The sequence below is a fragment of the Dipodomys merriami genome, unplaced genomic scaffold (genome assembly GCF_024711535.1).
Source record: "Dipodomys merriami isolate MVZ:Mamm:240054 unplaced genomic scaffold, mDipMer1.0.p SCAF_6, whole genome shotgun sequence".
NCBI lineage: Eukaryota > Metazoa > Chordata > Mammalia > Rodentia > Heteromyidae > Dipodomys > Dipodomys merriami.
In genome coordinates, this window is record NW_027206179.1 from 61240030 (window position 1) to 61262154 (window position 22125).

At 39.5% G+C, this 22125-nt stretch overlaps 1 protein-coding gene across 1 annotated transcript in view; it reads right to left on the reverse strand.

Annotated features, from left to right (window-relative positions):
- Positions 1 to 16695: 16695 nt before the first annotated feature.
- Kl (klotho) overlaps positions 16696 to 22125 on the reverse strand; it is a 39091-nt gene continuing 33661 nt past the window's right edge. The window contains exons 4-5 of the mRNA XM_070002985.1: positions 19940 to 21044; positions 16696 to 19157 (exon numbers count right to left, since the gene is read on the reverse strand). Of these exons, the coding sequence (XP_069859086.1) occupies positions 18823 to 19157; positions 19940 to 21044 (1440 nt within the window). The 3' untranslated portion in view covers positions 16696 to 18822. The remainder of the gene's footprint in view (positions 19158 to 19939; positions 21045 to 22125) is intronic.

The window sequence follows — 22125 nt, forward strand, 5'->3', positions numbered from 1 at the left end:
TTGCTTGGCTTTTTCACCCAAGGACGGTGCTCTACTACCTCAGTGCTGTCTCCAGACCCTAATGTGATTCTTAATGAATCCTAACATTTTTCCATTCAGCTTCTAGCACTGCAAAATTGAGATTTTTTTCCAACTCATGTTTTTGGAAACTTATTAAATCATAAAAACTTACATTGGATTTTATTTTTAATAGATACAATTGAAAATAATATTGATCACTCTTACAAATGAAAGATTATCAATTTTGTTTTTTTTAATTTTGAGAAAGATCTTTCTACATATACTACTGTTACTGGAGCTTTAAAAGTATTCTAGGCTATGACAACATTGTTGTGATTATTTTAGGATATAATATTGGAGTGTATTTCAGATAGTTTATTTTAAAATATGTATGTAATTGCATATAAAAAGAGGCCTCTTTCAGAACAATTTTCTGTATACAAATTAGCTGTATACAAATGAGTGTCATGTAAGGCTGAGGTTAACTTTAAATGTAAATATATACAGTATCACTTTATACAATAACATTTTAACTTTTGACATTTTTTGCAATTTGCAGAGTTTTGATTGTCACTTTAGTGGTGACTGCTGATACCACTACTGCCAATCTGGGCTCAGATCCTGGCCTGGCTGTCACCTCAGGAATCCTTGATTTGTCCCAAGTCAAGTGACAAGCAGATAAGATCTGTGCTAATGGCCCTGTATAATGAATGCTGTCCATCTTGTCTGTGGGCCACCACTCACCCACAGTGCGTGCATACACTGGCCCAGATGGTGCAAAGAGACAATTTTACTAAGCATGTCAAGAGTCTGGGAATCCAGACATATTTCAGTGGTGATTTCTGCTTTCCCACCCACAAGTGGTTTGGATTGAGAATGTTTAGTGCACCTTTTTTCGCCAGTCTCATAAGTAATTTGTCTTAACAATCTCCCACTTACAATGTCTCTTAGCAATGGTTTAGGCTTTGTGCAATTCTACCAGCGATTATTTCTCCTCTCCTGGTGAATCAGTTGGCTATCTTCCCTAGAAAATCCACTATTGAATAATTACTGATGATTTAAATGAGTTGCTGGGTCTTTCTAATCCTCCCCAGGAATGCATCAGCTCCAAGCCCAGGTGATTATTGAACTAATCAAGATATTTAGCATCACCAGGCCACCAATACCACCCATAGCAGAATTCAGAGCACAATTTGTGAACCATCTTCCTCTTCAATCTATCTTCTACTACCACTTTCCTGCTGTGAACTATTGAACTATTGGTAATCTCTATAAGCCTCAGTTTTCTCATCTGTAAAATGGCTTGATAAATGTCTATTCCTACCCAGTGCTAAACAAATGGACTATCGTCTCTTACCTTAAAGTTGGTGATGTTCCCAAGAAGACAAAAATACTAGCTCTGCCAAATGCTGGTAGCTCACATCTGAAATTCTAGCTATTGAGATCTGATCATCACATCTAGTAGCCTCTTATCTTCAATTAACCAGCCCAAAAACAAAAATCAAAAGTGGAGGTATGGCTCAAGCAGTAATCACCAGCCTTGAATAAAGAAGACAGAGAAGATCATAAGGCGTTTAGTTAAAACCCCAGTACTGGCACACACACACACACACACACACACACACACACACACTAGCTTTTACTAAATATCGTGTGTGAGTATGTATAAATATAGAAGATGCTTCCTAAGGAGATCCATCAAGAGGTAGAAATCGGAATCTAATTCAGTAAGGACTTGTGAAAGTACAATTCAGGGGAGGCAGTTGCAGCTGAAAGAGAGTTTGTGTATTTGTGTATGTATGTATGTGTGTATGTGTGTGTGTGTGCTCATGCACACATGTGTGCGCACTTGTGCATATGAGTAGCCACAGAGAAGGCTTGTGCATACTTGGAGAAGCCTTTACGGCTCCATTGTACAACTGTCATATACACATGGAGCCCATTGTACAGCTATCATATACACATGGAGTCCATTGTACAACCATAACATACACATTGCTCTCGTTTGACAGCTGGGATTCAGCCTCTTGTTCACATGGCAGCCATGAGCAGAACTCTGATGAGATGACACAGATAAGGAATACCCATCAGAATGCCTCCTCTGGCCTAGAAGACAAAGAGCAACAGCTTTTGAAGCACCTTGCATTGTCTTCAAGTGGAATGAGGCATGTCAAACCTATCTTACATTTGGAAATGAATTTGAACCATAAGCCAACCTCAGAGATCAGAATACACAAAAAGAAATTTAACTGAAGTTTCATCAGCTTTGCTAGTAGAGACTGGAGAAGGGTAATAAGTCAAACTATAAATGTCCACAGATAGGCAAGTTAAATATTAATTTCCCTTTTGGATGGAAACTTATGAAATATAAGTGATGCAGCTGGGAAGATGGCTCAGTGGTAGAGTGCTCGCCTGGCATGCATGAGGCCCTGGGTTCCATTCCTCAGCACCACATAAGCAGAAAAAAGCCAGAAGTGGTGCTGTGGCTCAAGAGGTAGAGTGCTAACCTTGAGCCTTGAGCTGAGGAACAGTGCTCAGGACCAGAGTTCAGGCTCCATGACCAACCAAAACAAAAAGAAAGAAAGAAAAAAGAAATATAAATGAGACCTGTTAAAAGAAAATTAAATCATCAAAAGTGATTTTTTTTAAATCATCCCATTTCACTAAATTCTCCCGTAAGATTTGTCGGAGATCCCTAGGCTGGTCTGGGAATATCTTCAGGTGTCCCTTCTAGTAAACAAGCCGTCTCTAAAGAGGACCACCAAGCCCATGTCCTTGCCATTCTCCCATCTCTGGAGCCTCTTTGGCTTTCCCAGACCAGCCCAGGACTAAGACTGACAGGCCACAGTGGCTCCAGGTTCTCGTTAGAGAACTTGAAGAAAAGAAAGAGGAACCACTTTGAGGTCTTACAATGGAAGGAATTTTATAGAGGTAATTGGTTGCAGGAAGAGCTGAGAAGCAGAGAGAAGATGTTGAGGGAATTCAGAAAGTAACAACTGCAGGAAGCAACTCCCATCCTTGGTACTAATCTGCAGATATGGGGGCATCCTCAGATGCCCCCAGGCCTCTTCCTCAGGGTGGTACTGTTGGGAGGTGGTGGGATCTTTGAGAAATTGAGACCTTAGTGAAAGGTCATGGGGGGAGGGGTGTACCCTGCAAGGGCAGAGTGGGACTACAATCCCTTGCTATCTCTTTCACTCCCTGGCTATCAGGTGACTGCCATTGCTCCTTTATGTCCACGATGTGCTGCCTTGTCAAGGCCCAAAGCAACAGGGCTAACCAATCCTGGATCAAACTCCTAAACTGTGAGCCCAAATAAACCCTTGTTTTTTTTAGCTGATTAGCTCAGATTATTTGTTACAGAAATGCAAAGCTGACTAAAACAACAGGGTTACAGGACAAAAGAGGAGGAACCAGTATTACCAGGCTCCAGGGGCCAGGCTCACTTGGAAAGACTATTAGGCCTACCGGATGCGACTAGAGCCATGGGAGATATGAAAGGCAACAATCCAGACCTATTAGGTTAGATTCCCTGAGAGTGGCTTGTAAAATGCCTCAGGTAATTGCAACGTGCAGTGGTGTCCGGTCAAATCTAAAATTCTAGGACTGTGTCCATCCCAAGCTGGATAGATTTGACATAACATCATTCAAGGTTCAGAAGGAGAACAGGCAGCTAACCCAGTAGGTCAAGGGTGCTTCAAGAACTAGATTTGAATTCTAGCACTTTCTACCACAGGTAATTTTTTTAAAGAAAATTCTCGAGTTAAAGTACTATTTCAAAAAATCATACTTTGCTTAATGTCTATTTTAAAATTATCTAAACATCATACTACCAGGAACTGGTGGCTCATATCTGTAATCCTAGCTTTTCAGGAGGCTGAGATCTGAGCATCCCAATTTGAAGTTAGCCAGGGCAAAAACAGCCACAAAACTCTTATTTCTGATTAATCAGCCAAAAGCTGAAGTAGAGCTGTGGTTCAAGTGAGAGTGATAGCCTTGAGCAAAAAATGCCAATTGAGAGTGTAAGGCCCTTAATATAAATAAAAAATCAACATAAATAAACAACATATTGTATGCCAATTACAGTCGATTGTTATCTAGCATAATTGTGATGTAGAATGCATTTTAAATATACATAAATTCACTAGAGTAGGATATCTTGCTCAATAGCTCTATTAACTTGTACATTTTAAGAATGTACTAATTATTTGTTGCATTAATTCATCATCACAGGATGATTACTGTTCACTGTGATATTATTGTGATTTTTATTATATTTTAATTCTTTGAAAACTGATAACCCATGATGATACATATAATGAATCTGTTAATGAAAAATAAATATCTTAATATAATATATCTTAATATTCTTCAAATGACTAAGAAGGTAACTCAAGATTTCTTACAGCCTTGGAGTAATCACTGTGAGCACCAATTACCATCATAAATATTGTTAAAGAGAAGTCTGATTGGCAAAATTTCACTTACAAGAGTTCTGCTAAGCACCAGGTGATTGAAAAAAACTATTAACTTCCTTTAAAGAACTACTTGCAATAAGTTTCTATGGCCTTCTTATTAAGCATTTATTCATACAAGACATGATTATTAAGTAATCAAAAAGAGCTTAGAGAATAACAAGACAAACAACAAAAGGTCCTTGCTTTACTGTACCTTCTGATCTAAGAGGGAAAATGAAATAGATATTACACAAGATCATGAGGTTTAAAAATGAGTGACCAGGCCAGACACATTTAACAGTGAATAACAGCTAACTAAAGAGAACAAGCAGGCTAAGCATCTGTATTTTAAGATGGAAATGACCTAATGGAAATTGTCATCTACTAGGCACTGATGGTTTGTGCCTGTAATCCTAGCCACTCAAGAGGCTAGGATCACAGTTCAAATCCGGTCCAGTAAAGAAAGTCCACTAAACTTTTATCACCAAAATCCAGAAATAGAGTTTGGCTCAAGTAGTAGAGCACTAGCCTTGTTCAGAAAAGCACAGGGACAGCACCCAGGCTCTGAGTTCAAGCCCCAGGACAAGTACCAAGAAAAGAAGAAAGAAAATGGTTATTAGCTGTTTGATCTACAGAATGGACACAACCAGAAAAATAGTCAAGAATTCTTAGGAAAATCTAAACAAAGGATTCAGTACAGACAGTTTCAATAAGTATTCAATGAAGGGTAGAAGTTAGAAATATTACAGTGAAAACAGTTTCATAGAATTTCATGTCCAAACATCTCTAATGGTTAATTGGGAGAAAAGAACTTCTTAGGAGGGAAAGGTCATGAGCATATATTTGTTAAAACTGGATAGACATCCAACAAGACACTTGTCCTAAATGCACTAAATAACTCACACTGACTTCAAAGTAGTTTTATGAGGACATTGTCATTATGCAATTATCCACTAACAAAATACTACTCACTCATATTACAAAATATTCTGAATAAAAATAGTAGCACAGCATCTTTGTCCTTACCAAACACATACTTCTTACACTTCTCTGTAATAAAATCGATGTTGTGCAAGTGCACGCTTACATGCACATCCATGTTATTTTTTAATTGTTGCACTATTCACAATAGCCAAGTTAAGAAAACAGCCTAGATGCCCTACAATAGAGGAGTGGATTTAAAAAAATGTGGCACCTATACCCAGTGGAATTTTACACAGTCATTAGAAAGAACAATATTATGTTACTTGCAGGGAAATGGATAGACCTAGAAAAAAATCATGTTAAGTTAGGTAAGTCAACTCAGAGAGACAAATGGTGCATGTTTTCTCTCACATGTAGAAACTAGATCAAAAATACCTCAGGACATGACTATATAGGACTTTAGACAGTAAGATCAAAAGAGGATACTCCCAGGGGAGAAATACAAAAGTTCAATGCTTGTGTGCCTCTGACCATATAAAATAATATATATTGAAATGAATTCTAAGAAATGGAAATGAGGTTTTTTTTTCTTTGTTGTTTTTGCTTTCTTTTCTTTCTGTCTTGTTTGTTCATGTATCTGTCTTTAGGAAGGTAAAGAGAGGCCGAGAAATGGAGGGACAAAAGGTGAACGAATGTAGCAGTGGTATTCATTGGACACTGTGGAAAATGAGCTATACAACTTGTGGATAGGGACATGAGGGAAAAACTGGGAGAGAGCAAGGGAAGGGGTGATATTGTACAAAAAGAAATGTACACTTTACCTGTATGTATGAATGTAACTGTAATCCCTCTGTACATCACCTTTATAACAACAATTCTAAAAATAACAATCTGCCAGAAAAAAAAAGAAAAAAAATCAATGTTGAGTGATAATGTCTTTCAGGCTTTTAGATTTAACTGAAGAAAACTAGATCCAGCATCCATGAATAAGAAGAATGAGCAGGGTTGACTTGGCACATAAATTCATGCTCTATGGGTAAGAGCTGGAGACAATGGGATGACAGAGATTGTGTTTTACAACCTGATTGGTAGGAGCTTTTTGCAGTTTACTTTGTAAGGACATTTCATTGGTTTCCTTGTTTTTCTTCATCTCATTACAGGTAACAAGTGACTTTAGTATGAAAAAAAAAGGAAGCTGGGTGCCAGTGGCTCACGCCTGTAATCCTAGCTACTCTGGAGGCTGAGATCTGAGGATCACAGTTCAAAGCCAGCCCAGGCAGCAAAGACCGTGAGACTCTTATTTCCAATAAACCACCAGAAAACCACAAGTGGTACTGTGGCTGAAGAGCTCAGGACAGTGCCCAAGCCCAGAGTTCAAGCCCCACAACCGACAAAAAAAAAAAGGGTAATAAATTACCTGGACAATGCTTTAGCATTTACAAACTACTTTCTCATCTGACATTAATGCCCTTAAGCTTTACCATGTCCCCAGGAAATGGGTGACATCAGTCCCTTACAGATGAATGCTCTGAGCATTGGAAAGAATTAACAAATAATTAAATCCAGTTGGCATGAAAAAAGTGAGAAAAGTGATCAGGTACAGCTGGAATCCCTGAGCTGGGAGAAAATTTTGATGAGAGAACTTTGACAGCAAGATTGACAAGCCCAAGGGCTGCCAGGAACTGGAGAGAGAGAGAGAGAGAGAGAGAGAGAGAGAGAGAGAGAGAGAGGGTGGGGGAGGGAGAGGAGAGGGAGAGGAGAAGGTGTTACAAATTTTGCCCTATGGTTGTGAATGGGGACCTTTTGATATTCCTTAAGAAAGTCTTGAATTGAATTCCCAATTATTTTTTTGTTCCAGAACTTCTGGTTAAAATACACATATTCTATTTAGACTGGGCCCCTTGTGATGGCCAGTTAGTTACACAGATTTGATAAAGGTATCTTCATTCCAATCATCCAAGTGGGATCATCAAAGATCTGCAATGGTTATGGAGAGTTTGTTCTAGAACTGTGTTAATTAATTAAATAATTAATATTTATTTGGCAAATTACACACTGCTCAACCTGCTCAAAACTTTTTTTTTTTTTTGCACTACCAAAGCTTGAACTCTGAATCTAGTGCTCTCACTCAGCTTTCTTGCTCATCCAGGGCTCTACCACTTGAACTATACCTCCAGCCCGGCTTTTGGCTGATTAATTGGTAATAGAGTCTCCCAAACTTTTCTGCCTTGGGTGCCTTCAAAGTTTGATCTTCCAAATCTCAGCCTCCTGAGTACTTAAGATTACAAACATGGATCACTGTCACCTGAACTCAAAACTAGGTTCTTCAAAGCCTTTATTTAACATATATTTTAAAATATAGTCTCAAGAGAAAAGTTCTGATATATTTAAACTCTGATGTCTCATTATTCACATCTTGTTTATTATCAAGTAATTATTTACAAAATTTTATGTCATAATACAGATTTGCTATATTTCACTGCTTTTATCATCTTATATTAAAAAGATCAACACAAGATGCTTGATATCACAGGATGTCACATAATGCTCCTGATTCAATTACTCCTCTAACATGACATCTTTTTTTAACAAAAGAGAAGAAAATGTGGATATTTCTTTTTCTCCATTTTTTAATGTTAAGGTGACTTAATTTTTTAAAAATTTAGTCATTTAGATTTCAAAGACTCCCATTTTAGTTTCAAAATGTATAGTTGTCTATGGGAGGGAGGGAATGAAAGAAATTTATGTAATCACTTAATCTCAATAAAGAAAAAAATTAAGAAGTGTAGTTATCTAAACCTAAAAGTTCTATTTCTTTTCTTTTCCTTTCTTTTTTGGTGTTGGTCATGAGACTTGAACTCTAGGCCTGGGCGCTGTCCCTCAGCTCTTCAGCTCAAGGCATTCTACCACTTGAGCCACAGCACCACTTCCGATTTTCTGGTGGTTTATTGGAGATAAGAGTCTCACTGACATTCCTGCCCAGACTGGTTTTGAACCATGATCCTCAGATCTCAGTTGCCTGAGTAGCGAGGATTAAAGGCGTGAACTATTGGTGCCTGGCTCTAAAAGTTGTTTCTAAAAAATAATTATGCGTGTAAGATGAGAATTGTTGTTACAACCCTATGTTTCAAGTTTTTATTCTATTAACTTTAAATTTTCTTCAACCCACAAAACCTGCTTCTCTCTTGCCCTTTGTACCATTCAAACACAATTGAACTAGTTAATTCATTTCTCTTTGTCTCTTGGTACCCATGGAAACAAACTCCACTTTGTCCTCAAAGAATCACAGAGCGCTCTTAGCATCTTGCTACTCAAAATGTAATCCACAGAACAAACAGCACCATAGACACTTTGGAAGAAATGCAAAATCTCAGGCATAGCCTAGACCTACCAAATCAAAATGGATTATTTGCCAAGACCCCAGGAAATTAGCATATATTAATTAAAGTTGAAGAAAGGTTATTAAAATTATGATTTTCAATTTTAATTTTTTTGTGCCTGTCCTGGGGCTTGAACTCATGACCTGGTCACTGTTCCTAACTTTGTTGCTCAAGGCAAATGCTCTCCTACTTGAGACACAGCTTTTTGCTAGTTAATTAGAGAGAAGAGTCTCATGGACTTTGCTGCCTGGGCTGGCTTCAAACCATGATCCTCATCTCTCAATCTCCTGTGTAGCTAAGATTATGGATATGAGCCACCAGCGCCCAGCTGGTTCTCAATTTTAAAGACTCTGTTATATAATCACCTGGGAGCTGGATTCTATCCCAGAGAAGCTGATTAAATTGGCCTGGGGATTTTATTTTAAGCTATCAGATGGCTCTACTGTATATAAAGAGGGTTGAAATCTACAACTCTTAAGTAATTCTTATTCTTTCTACCCAAAAACAATGTCCAGTTAGGTAAATTTCTTCAATTTAGAAAGCAAATTTGCCAGTAGATATAAGAATGTAAGAATCTGACTTGGGCCTGCTTCTACTATATCAGAAAGAGCTCCTTCCACACCCCAGCACCTCAGTTCCTATACACAGCAACTGACATTATGCACCCTTGTTTTCCAGAGTATTTCCACTCATCTCTTGCCATCTTCTCCCCCCAGGCCTGGTTTCTCTTTCTGAACACATCTGAATGTCTCTCCTACAATTGCTTTCCCCCCACTTCCACCCCTTCTTCCCTAGCCCACACTCATAGGCTCAGAAACCTCCCAATACTTCCCAGAACCTCTTTAAATGCCCTTCCCAGCACCCTGCAGGAACGCCAACAACCTCACTTTACTTCAATGGTGTCCTCCTGGCACAAGCTGAACATGGTGAACTTCCAGGCTTGAACTCAGGGCCTGGGTGTCCTCCTTTAGCTTTCTCAGTCAAGGTTGGAATTCTACCACTTGAGTCACAACTCCACTTCAGCTTTTTCTTTTTCTTTTTATCCTGAATAAACGGTGATTAAGGGTCTCAAGGCTTTCCTGCTCAGGCTGGTTTTGACCTGTTATTCCCAGGACTCAGTCTCCTGAGTAGCTAGAATTACAGGCATCAGCTACCATCACCAACTCTGAGTGTGTTTCAAAGCACAGGCTCTCTGAATAATCAGAGAAGAGCCACCTTGCCAATTTGTGCTGTTACTGCATGGTCACTTGCATCTTGACACCCATCCGGAACACTGATATCTAGAAGTGCTGATTTGCTCAGGTTAAACCCACACATGGCAAGCGCGTCATCTGCTTTCTGTGTTCCTGCATTGCCTGCCTTCCTCCCCAGGGAAACTTGGCAGTTGCTGTATCTGAAGCACTCTTCCAGCATACCATGCCAGTTCAATGGCATGCCTAAGTCACTCTGTGCTTGCATGGGTAGCTTGGATAAGTCCATGTGTAAAATAGACTTTTACAAATGTAACAAGTGAAGTTTTAAAAAGAACAATTCTAGTTTAAAAAATAATAATAATTAGGGGATGGGAAGGTAGCTCAGTGGTAGAGCGCTTGCCTTGCATGCATGAGGCCCTGGGTTTGATTCCTCAGCACCACATAAGCAGAAAAAGCCGGAAGTGGTGCTGTGGCTCAAGTGGTAGAGCATTAGCCTTGAGCTGAAGAGCTGAAGGACAGTGCCCAGGCCCAGAGTTCAGGCCCCACAACCAACCAAAAAATACAAAATTAAAAACATAATTAATGTATTCCAATAATTTTTCTTTTCTCCTTCCTTCCTTCCTTCCTTCCTTCCTTCTTTCCTTCCTTCCTTCCTTCTTTCCTTCCTTCCTTCCTATCTTCCTTCCTTCCTTCCTTCCTTCCTTCCTTCCTTCCTTCTTTCCTTCCTTCCTTCCTGCCTGCCTGCCTCCCTCTCCCTCCCCCCCTTCCTGCCTTCTTTCCTTACTCTCTTTCTTTTTTTGTGCCAATACAGGTCTTGACCCCAGAGCCTGGGCACTCAGCCTTTCACCCAAGGCTGGCACTCTACTACTTAAGTCACAGCTCCCCTCCCAGCTTTTTGCTGGTTAATTGCACATAAGAGTCTCACAGACTTTCCTGTCTAGGCTGGTTTGAACAGTGATCCTCAGATCTCAGCTTCTGGAGTAGCTAGGTCTATATGTATCTAGTAATTTCCTAAGGGGCCACATTTCAATTGAAAATAAGTTAAACAAAAGAAATGCAGTCATTTAACATTACTGATTCTACCATAAAATAAGCATACTGAAAGATCATACTAAAATGAAAAACTCTACCAAAGGTTTTTCAAACACAGAAAAAAATAAAAATGAGCTTTCAATATTTACCAACTAAATAACAAATATACAATTTTTAATGTTTTGTCTATGCCATTAGATTGTTTATAAAGAACAGATGGCACAGCATACTGGTGTAAAAACATCTACCAAATTATCTTTAGGATAATTCTACCAATTCAACATTTATAAAATTCAACTCTAAGAAAATAATTCAGTATCATGAACTAAAGTGGAAACTGATTTTTTTAGCTTAGTTTTACCAGGGGATTCTATAAAAATGTGTATGTGAAGTCAAAAATAGAATAACTAAAGGGCTTCAGGGTAAATCTTTATTACTGCAATCATCTCTGATTTTACAATATTGAGCTCTAAATATCCAATTAGCAAGACACCTCAAGCACATTTACAGTAAATAGAATTAGCCTAGAAAAAAAATATATGGTTATATTAGGCTGACTTTTTATCACTGTGACAAAAATACCCGAGAAAACAGTCTCACATCCACAGTTCATGCTTATAATCCTAGCTACTCAGGAGGCTTATCTCTGAGGATCAAGGTTCAAAACCAGCTGGTTTTGAAAGTCCATGAGACTCCTATCTCCAATTAACCATCAAAAGGCTGGAAATGGAGCTGTGACTCAAGTACTAAGTACCAGCCAGCCTTGAGCAAAAAAAGCTGAGGAACAGTATCTAGGCCTTGAGTTCAAGCCTCAGTATCTGTACCAAAAAATAGAAAGAATGAATGAATGAGGGAGGGGAGAGGAAGGAAGGAATAAGAAGGAAAGAGAAAAAAAGAAACAAAGAAGAAAGAGAGAGAGAGAGAGAGAGAAAGGGAGATAGGGATGGGAGGGAGGGAGGAAGGAAGGAAGGAAGAAAGGAAGGAAGGACGAAAGGAAGGAAGGAAGGAAAGAAGGAAGGAAGGAAAGAAGGAAGGAAGGATAACTTAAAGGAAGAAGAATTTCTTTTGCTAACAGTGTAACAGTGTCTGCAGTTTTAGTCTTGGTCAAACAGCTCCATGTTTCTGATCCTGTAGTGAGACAGACATCATGGAAGCAGGAGTGGAAAACAGAGGCTGCTCACTTCCAGATAGGAATCAGAGTGAACAAGGAAGAGACCAGGGACCACGTGTGAACTTCAAAGACATGTTCTCAGTGACCTCACTGCCTCAACGTCCCATTACCTCCTAAAATAGCACCACCAGCTAGAAACTAAACATTCAACACATGAGCCTATGGCAAACATATTAAAGAAACCATAGTATTAAAATAGGTGCATTGTTCAGGGAACACACTGTGTTCAGCTCTGCTCTGAGATGGACATCTTCCTCCTCTTTCCAAGATGAAAACACTGAGCCTCCTCAGGATGGAGTTATCCAAGAATACATACCTTTGAGCTCATTTTGAACTTTGGTCTAGCTAACTGTTTTCCGTCTACCTTTCTATCCCAATACATAGATAGACTGTAATTTTTTAAAATTCTCTAACCACTGAGTCAAAAAAGAAGAGGCAGGCTTAGAAATGCCTAACTACTCAGGTAACCCCATTTTCTCTGGTGTGCAGAAATCTCAGACAATGGGTTTTTTAAATTTTATTTTTGGTGTTTTATCACATTATTGGTCATTAATGGCATTTCTACCCTTCATTCCAATCTTTTGTGGGTTTTCTTGCCTTTTTTCTCCATTTCCAACAATGGACATTTGCCACAAATGTTTGAACTGAAAATGTTCCAATAAATGTTCCACAACAGCCAAAAATATTCTAGCAGTAAAATATAATATATTTGGTGGTTATAAAAATGGAAAAAATGCCAGGCACTGGTGGCTCACACCTGTAATCTAGCTACAAAGGAGGTCGAGATCTGAGGATGGCAGTTCAAAACCAGCCCATGCAGAAAAGTCCCCATGAGTCTCTTATTTTCAATTAACCGCTCAAAAACTGTAAGTGGAGCTGTGGCTCAAAGTGGTAGAGCAAGAGCAAAAAAAGCTCTTGGTCAACAACTTAATTCAAAGCCCCATGATCAACAAACAACAACAAAAAAGAAAAAAATGTAATGGGTCTATACATAGAATATGTATTAGAACATAAGTATATAGAGATGAGAGAAAGATGAACTTCTGATTTTATGTATAATAAAGAACTTAGCCTACTAGTCAGATAAGAGACTGAATAATGAAGACAAAAGTTACAACCTCTACTTAGTACTTAGTGATTAGTCTAAAGGTGAAAACTTAAAACAACTGTTTTGTTGTCTCATTATCAGAAAAAGATTCTGAATGGTTAGTGTAAGTTTGCCACTCCTTCTTCTCCCTACTTAGCTTGAGTTGAGGACATCAAACACCTCTCCATGTCTGATTGACATCTGATTCCCATGAATTTGGTCTCTGGGCAAAGGTAATGGCAATGAGCTAATTCTATTTCTTCATTTATTCCATTACTCATTCTTTCATTTATTCAATTCATTGACCACAGTTAGTTTTGAACAATATTAGATATAAGACTGTGTTAAACACCAAAAAAAGTAAACAGAAAAGATTGGCCTCTGCTTTCCTCTCTAGCATGGAGGCCCTGATGCCCAAGGATGTTGACATCTTCTAAGTTAACATCTTCCTCCCACTCAGAAGTGCCAGCAGTGTCTCCCACTCGGAAATATAATAGAGATGCTATAGGGTGATAGAATTATTTGATAGAATTCAGAAAAGATAGGTTTGGCTAGACCCTGGTGGCTCATACCTGTAACCCTAGATACTCAGGAGGCTGAGATCTGAAGAGTAGGATTCAAAGCCATCCCAAGCAGACAAATCTGACAGTCTCTTATCTCCAATGAGGCACCAAAAAGCAGAAGTGGGCAGTGAGGCTCAAGGGATAGAGCACCAGCATTGAACAAAAAAGGTAAGTAAGAGTGTAAAACCCTGAGTTCAAGCTCTAATACTTCTGTCTCAGGAAGGGAAGAGAAGGGAAGGAAAGGGAAGGAAAGGGAAGGGAAGGGGAAGAGGAAGGGAAACGGAAAGGGAAAGGGAAAGGGAAAGGAAGGGAAGGGAAGGGAAAGGAAAGGAAAATAAAGGGAGAGAAGTAGAGGGGAAGGAAGGAGGGGAGGGAGGGAGGGAGCCAGGGAGAGGAGGGGGGTTGGAGGCATTCTCAATTTGTAGAGCATTAGCCAATGAACAAAAGCATCAGATACTGAGTTTGAGTTCTAGTATCAGATCCCCCCTCAAAAACAAAGAAAGAAAGAAAAGAAAAGTATAGGTGACAGACAAGATAGAATTTGCAGATAGGAAGAAAGCAAAGCTACATAATTCTCATCTGAACTACTATTCTAATTCAGTCTCAGGCAGTCTGAATTGTTCTTTCCACACAGTTTTAATTAGTAGCTTAACTGAATTGTAAAATTGCATAACCATTATCTCTATAGGATACAGAGTTTTTAATCTTTGAAAAAAAGTTTATTCTTTGAACTGTCAAATCTTTTGGGACCCTTACTTTCACTATGACATACTTAACAGCTGTGCTGCTCAGTCCCATAACCATTAGCCACATCTGGCCACTAAATACTTAAAATGAGGTAGTCCAAAAACTGTGCATGTCCACCATATACTGTATGCAACATATACCACATGTCCAAGGCTCAGCAATTTTTCTATTCTGTGTTGAAAATCAAATCTAAGGGAAAATCAAATTTTAACAAAATAATGGAATTTATTTTAATATGCCTATAAGCACATTTAAAATTAAATCTGTACTTTTCTGTATAACTGTGAGACAGCATTGTTGCAAATAATACAAAGGAAAGATTCCCAGACTATACTCAATTCTAATTAGTCTGTGAAAGATGAAAATAAAATGATAAAATATCTCTAATGGATGTGAAAACCCATCTTTTGAAATCAGCATAAAATGAACTGATGCTAAATGGAAAGGTCCACCTGGACTCAAAAGAAATAGCTTTTAAGGTAATTGCAAGACTGGTGGGCAATTGTCATAAGGCCTCAAGGGACCCCAAGTTGTCCACTTATTACCTCCCCCCCTTAGAGCTCATAAAAAGCTGTGTTTCAGTTGCTATCACTGCACTGAGAGAGGAGAGGGGAAAACAGGGAGAAGAAAGAGAGAGAGGTAGAGAGGTACAAAGGAGGATGGAAAAAGAGGGAGAAGCAGAGGAAGGAGGGAGGGAAGGAAGGAAGGAGGGAGGGAAGGAAGGAAAAAAGGAAGGAAGGAAGGAAGGAAGGAAGGAAGGAAGGAAGGAAGGAAGGAAGGAAGGAAGGAAGGAAGGAAGGAAGGAAGGGAGGGAGGGAGGGAGAGAAGGGGAGGGGAGGGGAGGAGAGGGGAGGGGAGGGGAGGGAAGGGGAGGGAAGGGGAGGGAAGGGGAGGGGAGGGGAAGAAGGGAGGGAGGGAGGAGCTGTGCATCACTCCTGATGTGGTATGGATGTGTCTGGAAGTGTTGGAAAATTAATCTTCAAAGTCCCTTTTCAATGTCATTTAGGTATTCTGTCATAAGGAAGTAATTAGAATTAGAGGACGCTCGCCTGAGAGGGATCTGTGCAAGTCAGCTTACACTACATTACCCTGTGATCTGCACCACATTATGATGTCACAAGAAAATCCCCACTACACCTAAACACCTTGATGTTGCACTTCCTCGTATCCAGAACTATGAGCTAAATAAGATTCTATTCTTCATTAATTATTCAGGGTGTAATATTTAGAAACAGCAACAACAATAACAATAAAACAGACAGACCTAGACAACCCCATTAACCCATCTAGGCCCTCTATGCTAGCTTCTGAGTTTCCAAGTGTAATCTAAGAAGCACCCCTCTCCCTGTTGCCTCGCCCCTGGGTGACCTTCTAAGGTCTTCCAGACTCAAAGCTAACAGGAGGATCTCATAAATTAGTTGCATGATTATATGAATATATATGTATAAATATACTTATATAAAATATATTATATAACTTATACTATATAAAATTATATGTCACACATAATATATAACTATATATGATATATAATACATGTCATATATTTACATATATGTGTATGCATACATATTTTTTAACTGTCAGCTGAATGATTTTTATTTTATTTTAAGCTGAATGTTTTGAGATGTCATTTCTCTTTGGTACTTTGGTTTCTCAGTTTTGTCCAGTTCTTCCTCTTCTTTGCTCTTGCTGCTCAAGCACAGGACTAGCCAGGGTCCCTTTCCCTGCCTCTGCCATCATCCAACCTGGTGTCACCTCCTGAATTCACATCCATTTCTTTATGGCTCTGATCACATCTTTGTGACTTTAGCTAACTGAAAAAGAAGGCTTTGAATTCTTAAAAATTAGCCAGCAGGCCAGGCGCCAGTGGCTCACGCTTGTAATCCTAGCTATTCAGGAGGCTGAGCTCTGAGGATCCCGGTTCAAAACCAGCCTGGGCAGGAAAGTCTGTAAGACTCATATCTCCAATAAACAAACAGAAAATTGGAAGTGGCACTGTGGCTCAAGTGGTAGAGCTCTAGCCTTGAACTAAAGAGTTGAGGAACAGCGCCCAGGCCCAGAGTTCAAGCCTCATGACCAACAACAACAAAAAAAAATTAGACAATAATGGCAACCAGTCACACAATTACAAAATAAGGTAAAGTTGCAGACAGATTTATTCTAACAATTTGCTATTCTTCTCTACATTCAAGGAAACAGAATAAATCATAGCAAAAAGTTATTTTAAACAATATTCATTATTTGACAATAATCAGAAACTGGTCCAATGAGTGGAAATGGCTAAATCAGTTGTGATATATTTATATAGTAAAATCAATTTTTGACAAATATTTAAAGTCATGCATTTGCAGACTAATGACTGTGTTACATCATAAGAATTCATATAAATACATAAATACAGATAATTTGATCTGACTATGTAAAAGAAACTCCATAGGAAACGTGAACAGTGGCTGCCGCATGAATATGAAGTTATAGACAATTTTTCTTTATATACAGCTTTTGTGTTTTAAATTTTTTTTACAATTAATATACATCACTTATGATCAGAAAAATATGTACACAAAATAAAACTATTGATTCTCTTGTGTCAGGTTTTAGTAACAATTTCGACTTTATCAAGAATACCACTAAAATCATCTTTCATGGAAAAAAATGGTACCACCTCTGGAGATGATACACAATACAGCACAATGTTTTATTATACTGTAAGAACCAGTGTCAGCAAGGTTAGTAATGCCTGTTATGACTGCTCTGTCTTGCCTGATATGACTTAGGCTTGTGTATAAAACAACTACAGTATAATTGGGAGAATTCTTGATTATCAGCAAGACATACTCAAAGGGCAGCAAAGGAGAAGATCTAATTAGCCCTTTTCTGTAGAAATCAGTAGCATGTTTCTGTGCAAAAGTTTGAAGCAAAGCTAATTCAAAGCTACTTCCATGAACACAAAAGAAACATAAATTGAATCTCGAAGATGACACACAAAAAAGAAAGAAACCTTCCTATGTTATCAGACCTGATTGCTTTGGAACCTATTAGGAACTTTGAAAACTATCAATTCGAGGAATTGCTGGCACATTTCTAAGAACAGTGTTGAAGCACTCTTCACAAAATGAGTTATTGTTTCATTTTGTCCACTAGGGCCATTTCATTCATTTCAAGGTCTGCTCAAAAATAAAAGGATATATGATTGGATTAACCATGTTGCTCATAAAAAGCACATTTTCTTCCTTTCACCTAGAAACCTTGTAGTATACTACATTTCACAATTGCTTTCTGCTTTCTGAAAAGGCCAGCATCCCATAATTCATCTTCAGTTTTTGCAAACATTTATCTGAAGTCTCTTGTTACAGAGACTCTCAATAAGAGACCAGTAGCAAAAAGCCCTCAAGGACCTGGGATTTAAAAAGAAAGCTCAAAGAATTCACATAAAGTATAAATTGTCATAGCTTGCTCTCTTAATATATCATTAGCCAGAAATATAAATTAATGTCAGCATCCTTTGATGGAAATGCTGATTTAAAAAAAAGTCACAGTGCCAATAGTTCATGCCTGTAATCCCAGCTACTCAGGAGGCTGAGATCTGAGAATCAAAATTCAAAGCCAGCCCAGGCAGGAAAGTGCATGAGATTCAAAGAAGCTTTAAGTGGCTTAACTGTTAGAGTACCAGCCTTGAGCAAAAAAGCTAAAGGACAGCACCTAAGCCCTGAGTTCAAACCCCAGATTGCCATACACAAAAATAAAAAAGAAAAGAAAAGAAATGTTTTTGCCTTGGGGCCCTGTGTCATGTCTCCTATATATGGTCTATCATCTTGCTCATGGGAAACTAGGTTAGCTAGAGGCATTGTCATTAGGTTTCACCATGGCAACTGAGAGGGACTCAACTTTTTATTCTAAAAATTTCAATTATTACTTTAAGAAAAACATGAAATTGAAAAATGGACACACATACAAAATTCCTAATTTTGTCCTTCTAATTTCTGTCCACTATTTGCATTGATGTGGTGTCTATTTTTTTAATGCTTTCCTATTGGGGAAATTATGATACCTGTCAATTTCTTAATCATCCCAAAAGGAATGAATCCAGACTCTATTCACGTTATTCCATATTTTACCGTCTCTACGCTCATTTAAATCTTTGTCATGTGCCACAAATGCATTTTCTATATGAAATTTAGTTTTATAACACTGAGAAGTGCAAACAGCTAGCAGCTGATGTGTGCATAATTATGTCCAAACAAATGGCTAGGAAAATGTTCTGGTTATTTGTAACTTCTCCTTCCTTTCTTGTTATAGTAAAAAATAAGAGAAAGAGAAACAATAAAAGCAAGAAACAGAAAAGCCAGGAAAGCCAATAATGACTTCCGGGTGTGAAAAAAGCCACATTCAGCACACTCTGTGTATTCTGGACAAAACCTTCCCAGACTTTTGGCACCCAGGAAACCATTGTTGTCGATTAGCTTCCTGTAATGTTTCATGGATGGTTTGGGCTCAAACTGATTTGCCAGATAATAATAGAAGCCAAAGTTTGGAGCGGAGCGATCACTGAATGAATAAGCGAAGTATCCACAAAGATTGATACCATCCAATATGTAGGCTGGAAAAAAAAGAAAAGAAAAAACACCAAGAAGATTTATTAAAATTATTTCACACACAACACAGTCCTTTGGCATCACTTCAGTAGAATCAGGGGAAATCTCAATATCATTTAGTAAGACTCAATTAGATTTCATCAGAAAAGTCCTCCTTTTATGTAGGGACAAGCAGGCAAATAACAAGATGTGGAGCTCCATCAAGAGGTGGATTTTACTAAGCTGTTTGAATATCACCCAGTTAACAGGTGGGGTTGACCTGAGATGTGAGGTTCTGACATAATTAAGCTTTGATAGATCCAAAGGTGTTTGAGATTGCTGGTATTTCACTTTTCCTTATACTCTTATCTACTTTCTGTCTGCCTATCTATCTATCTATCTATCTATCTATCTATCTATCTATCTATCTATCTATCTATCTGATACTGGGCTCCGTGCTCTCCCTTAGCTTTCTTTGCTCAGCTTTCCTTGCTCAAGGCTGATGATCTGTTACTTGAGCCATACCTCCACTTCCCACATTGGCAGGCTCATTGAAGACAAGAATCTCTCTCCTGTGTGTCAGCCTGGGCGGTCTTTGAACTACAACTCTCAGATCTCAGCCTCCTGATGGGTCGCCAGCCACCAGCACCTGGCTCCTCCATTTTCTAACTGTGAGGGACTGTTTTAGTGTGGTCAGGAATGGATGGCCCTTGGGAGCAACTGTGGTTTCTGTGGGAGTCATTCTATCAGAAAGCAGATCCGGAAGTGGCATACCTTCCAAGAAAATGCATCTTCAGAGGCTTCTTACCTTTCAGGGCTTCGTTTATATAATTCTGTAGGTAATACACCCTCAGCTTGTCTTGCTCATCGACAAGGGGATCGTCATCGATGCCGTTGGCGATGATGTACATGGGGAGGTCTCCGTACTTGAATCTGAACCAACCCAGCACCTTGCGCAGGCCCCAGGGGACCACCGCCACCTCACTGGGAGAGTTGAGCCAAGTGATGTCTGTCATTTCTTGCACTTCTAAGTCGTGGTTATATTTGCTCGGATCTTCTTTTTCCCAATCTACGAGGATAGTGGTATAATGGCTTAAAGCTAAAAAGTCAAAGGAACCCTGGATGAGCTGTTTTTCTTCTTCAGTGAAATAAGGAAGGAGAACATGATTTCTTTGGTTCAACCAGTCCCTCATCACCTGTGGATAATCTCCAGAACCGAAAATGGGCTCTGCCAGCCAGCCAATGTCAAATTCCAAAACTCTCTCAGCCACTTCTTGGTCTTTGGGGGAGAAAGGACAAGCAGGTTCTATCCAATCAGCCTGCAAGGCAATGGATATTTTGCCTTTCTGAATGGGCCTGAATTTCTCATCATACTCACGCCAAGCCAATGCATGGGCCTTCAGAAGGTGGTGGCCGGCTCGGTAGGTCATGTTCCTGGTGTTGGGCTCCTTCATCGTGATCCAGAACTTCACATGGTGGCCCAGCTCTTTGAAGCACAGGCCCGCAAACTCTGCAAACACCAGTGCAGTGTTTGGGTTCTCCCAGGCGCCATGTTTAGCCAGGGCACTGGGCAGGCCTTGGTGTGGGGATGTAGGTTGCCACAGAGCCACCACCGGTGTGATATTGGCACGGACCAGCTCGCTGACCACGCAGCGATAGTAGTGCAGGATGGAGTGATTTACCTGGGACCGGTTCCCTAGAGGAAGGATCAGAGCCCAGTCCAGGGTGAAGTGAAAATGGGTAACGTGCATTTCCTTCAGTAAGGCCACCTGGGGTAGGATGGCAGCGAAGTCAACACAATAGGACTTTCTCTTCTTGGCCACAACTCCATCCACTTTGATAAGTCTCTTGCTGTGATGGACATCCCACAGGTAAACATTCTGGTCAGTAAACTGAGAGAGAGTAGTATCTACCTACAAAGAACCCATAAATGTTAGCGTCACCTGAACAACCTGGAAAAGGTAAATCCGATGTCAACAAAAAACTAGTGAGCAAGATGAGCAACATTAGGCTCTTTTCCAACTCAGAATTTAAAACATTTTTCATAAATTTTGACTGCTTTAACAATAACAAAAAAAAAACGCTTCTGCTTAAAACTGCATATTGAGCCAGGTGCCTGTGGCTCACACCTATAATCCTAGCTATTCAGGAGGCTGAGAACTGAAGATCCAGGTTTGAAGCCATCCCAGGCAGAAAAGTGCATGAGATTCTTAGCTCTAGTTAAAGATCAAAAAGCCAGAAGTGGAAGTGTAGCTCAAGTAGTAGAGTGCCAGCCTTAAGTGATAAAGCTAAGGGACCCAAGTTCAAGCCCTAGCACCAGCATCAACAAAACAAAAAGAAGAAATGCATATGTGTATAATCCACAATTTTCCTCCCCTCCATATTTATTTATTGATCATGGGGCTTGAACTCAGGGCCTCACTGTCCCTGAGCTTTTTCACTCAAAGATAACACTCTACCAACTTGAGCCACAGGGCACTTCTGGTTTTCTAGTAAGAGTCTCATGAATGTTCCTGCTCAGGCTGGCTTTGACTCACAATCCTCAGATCTCAGCCTCCTGAGTACCTAGAATTACAGGTATGAGTCCCCAGCATCCAGCTTCACCCATATTTTTATTAGCATCAATTAGTTGTATGAAGGAGTTTCATTTTGACGTGTCTATATGTTCATGCAATGTACTTTGACTCCCTCCTTCCCTTTCTCTCTTTCCAAACCAATCTCAAAGAGTTTTATTGTTCCTTTTTTTTTTCCTTGGTCAGTCGTGGGGCTGAACTCTGGGCCTGGGCTCTGTCCCTCAGCTCTTCAGCTCAAGGCTAGCACTCTACCACTTGAGCCCCAGCACCATTTCTAGTTTTCTGAGTGGTTTATTGGAGATAAGAATCTCATGGACTTTCCTGCCCGGGGTTGGCTTTGAACTATGATCCTCAGATCTCAGCCTCCTGAGTGGCTAGGAGTACAGGCATGAGCCACCAGCAAACGGATTTATTGTTCCAT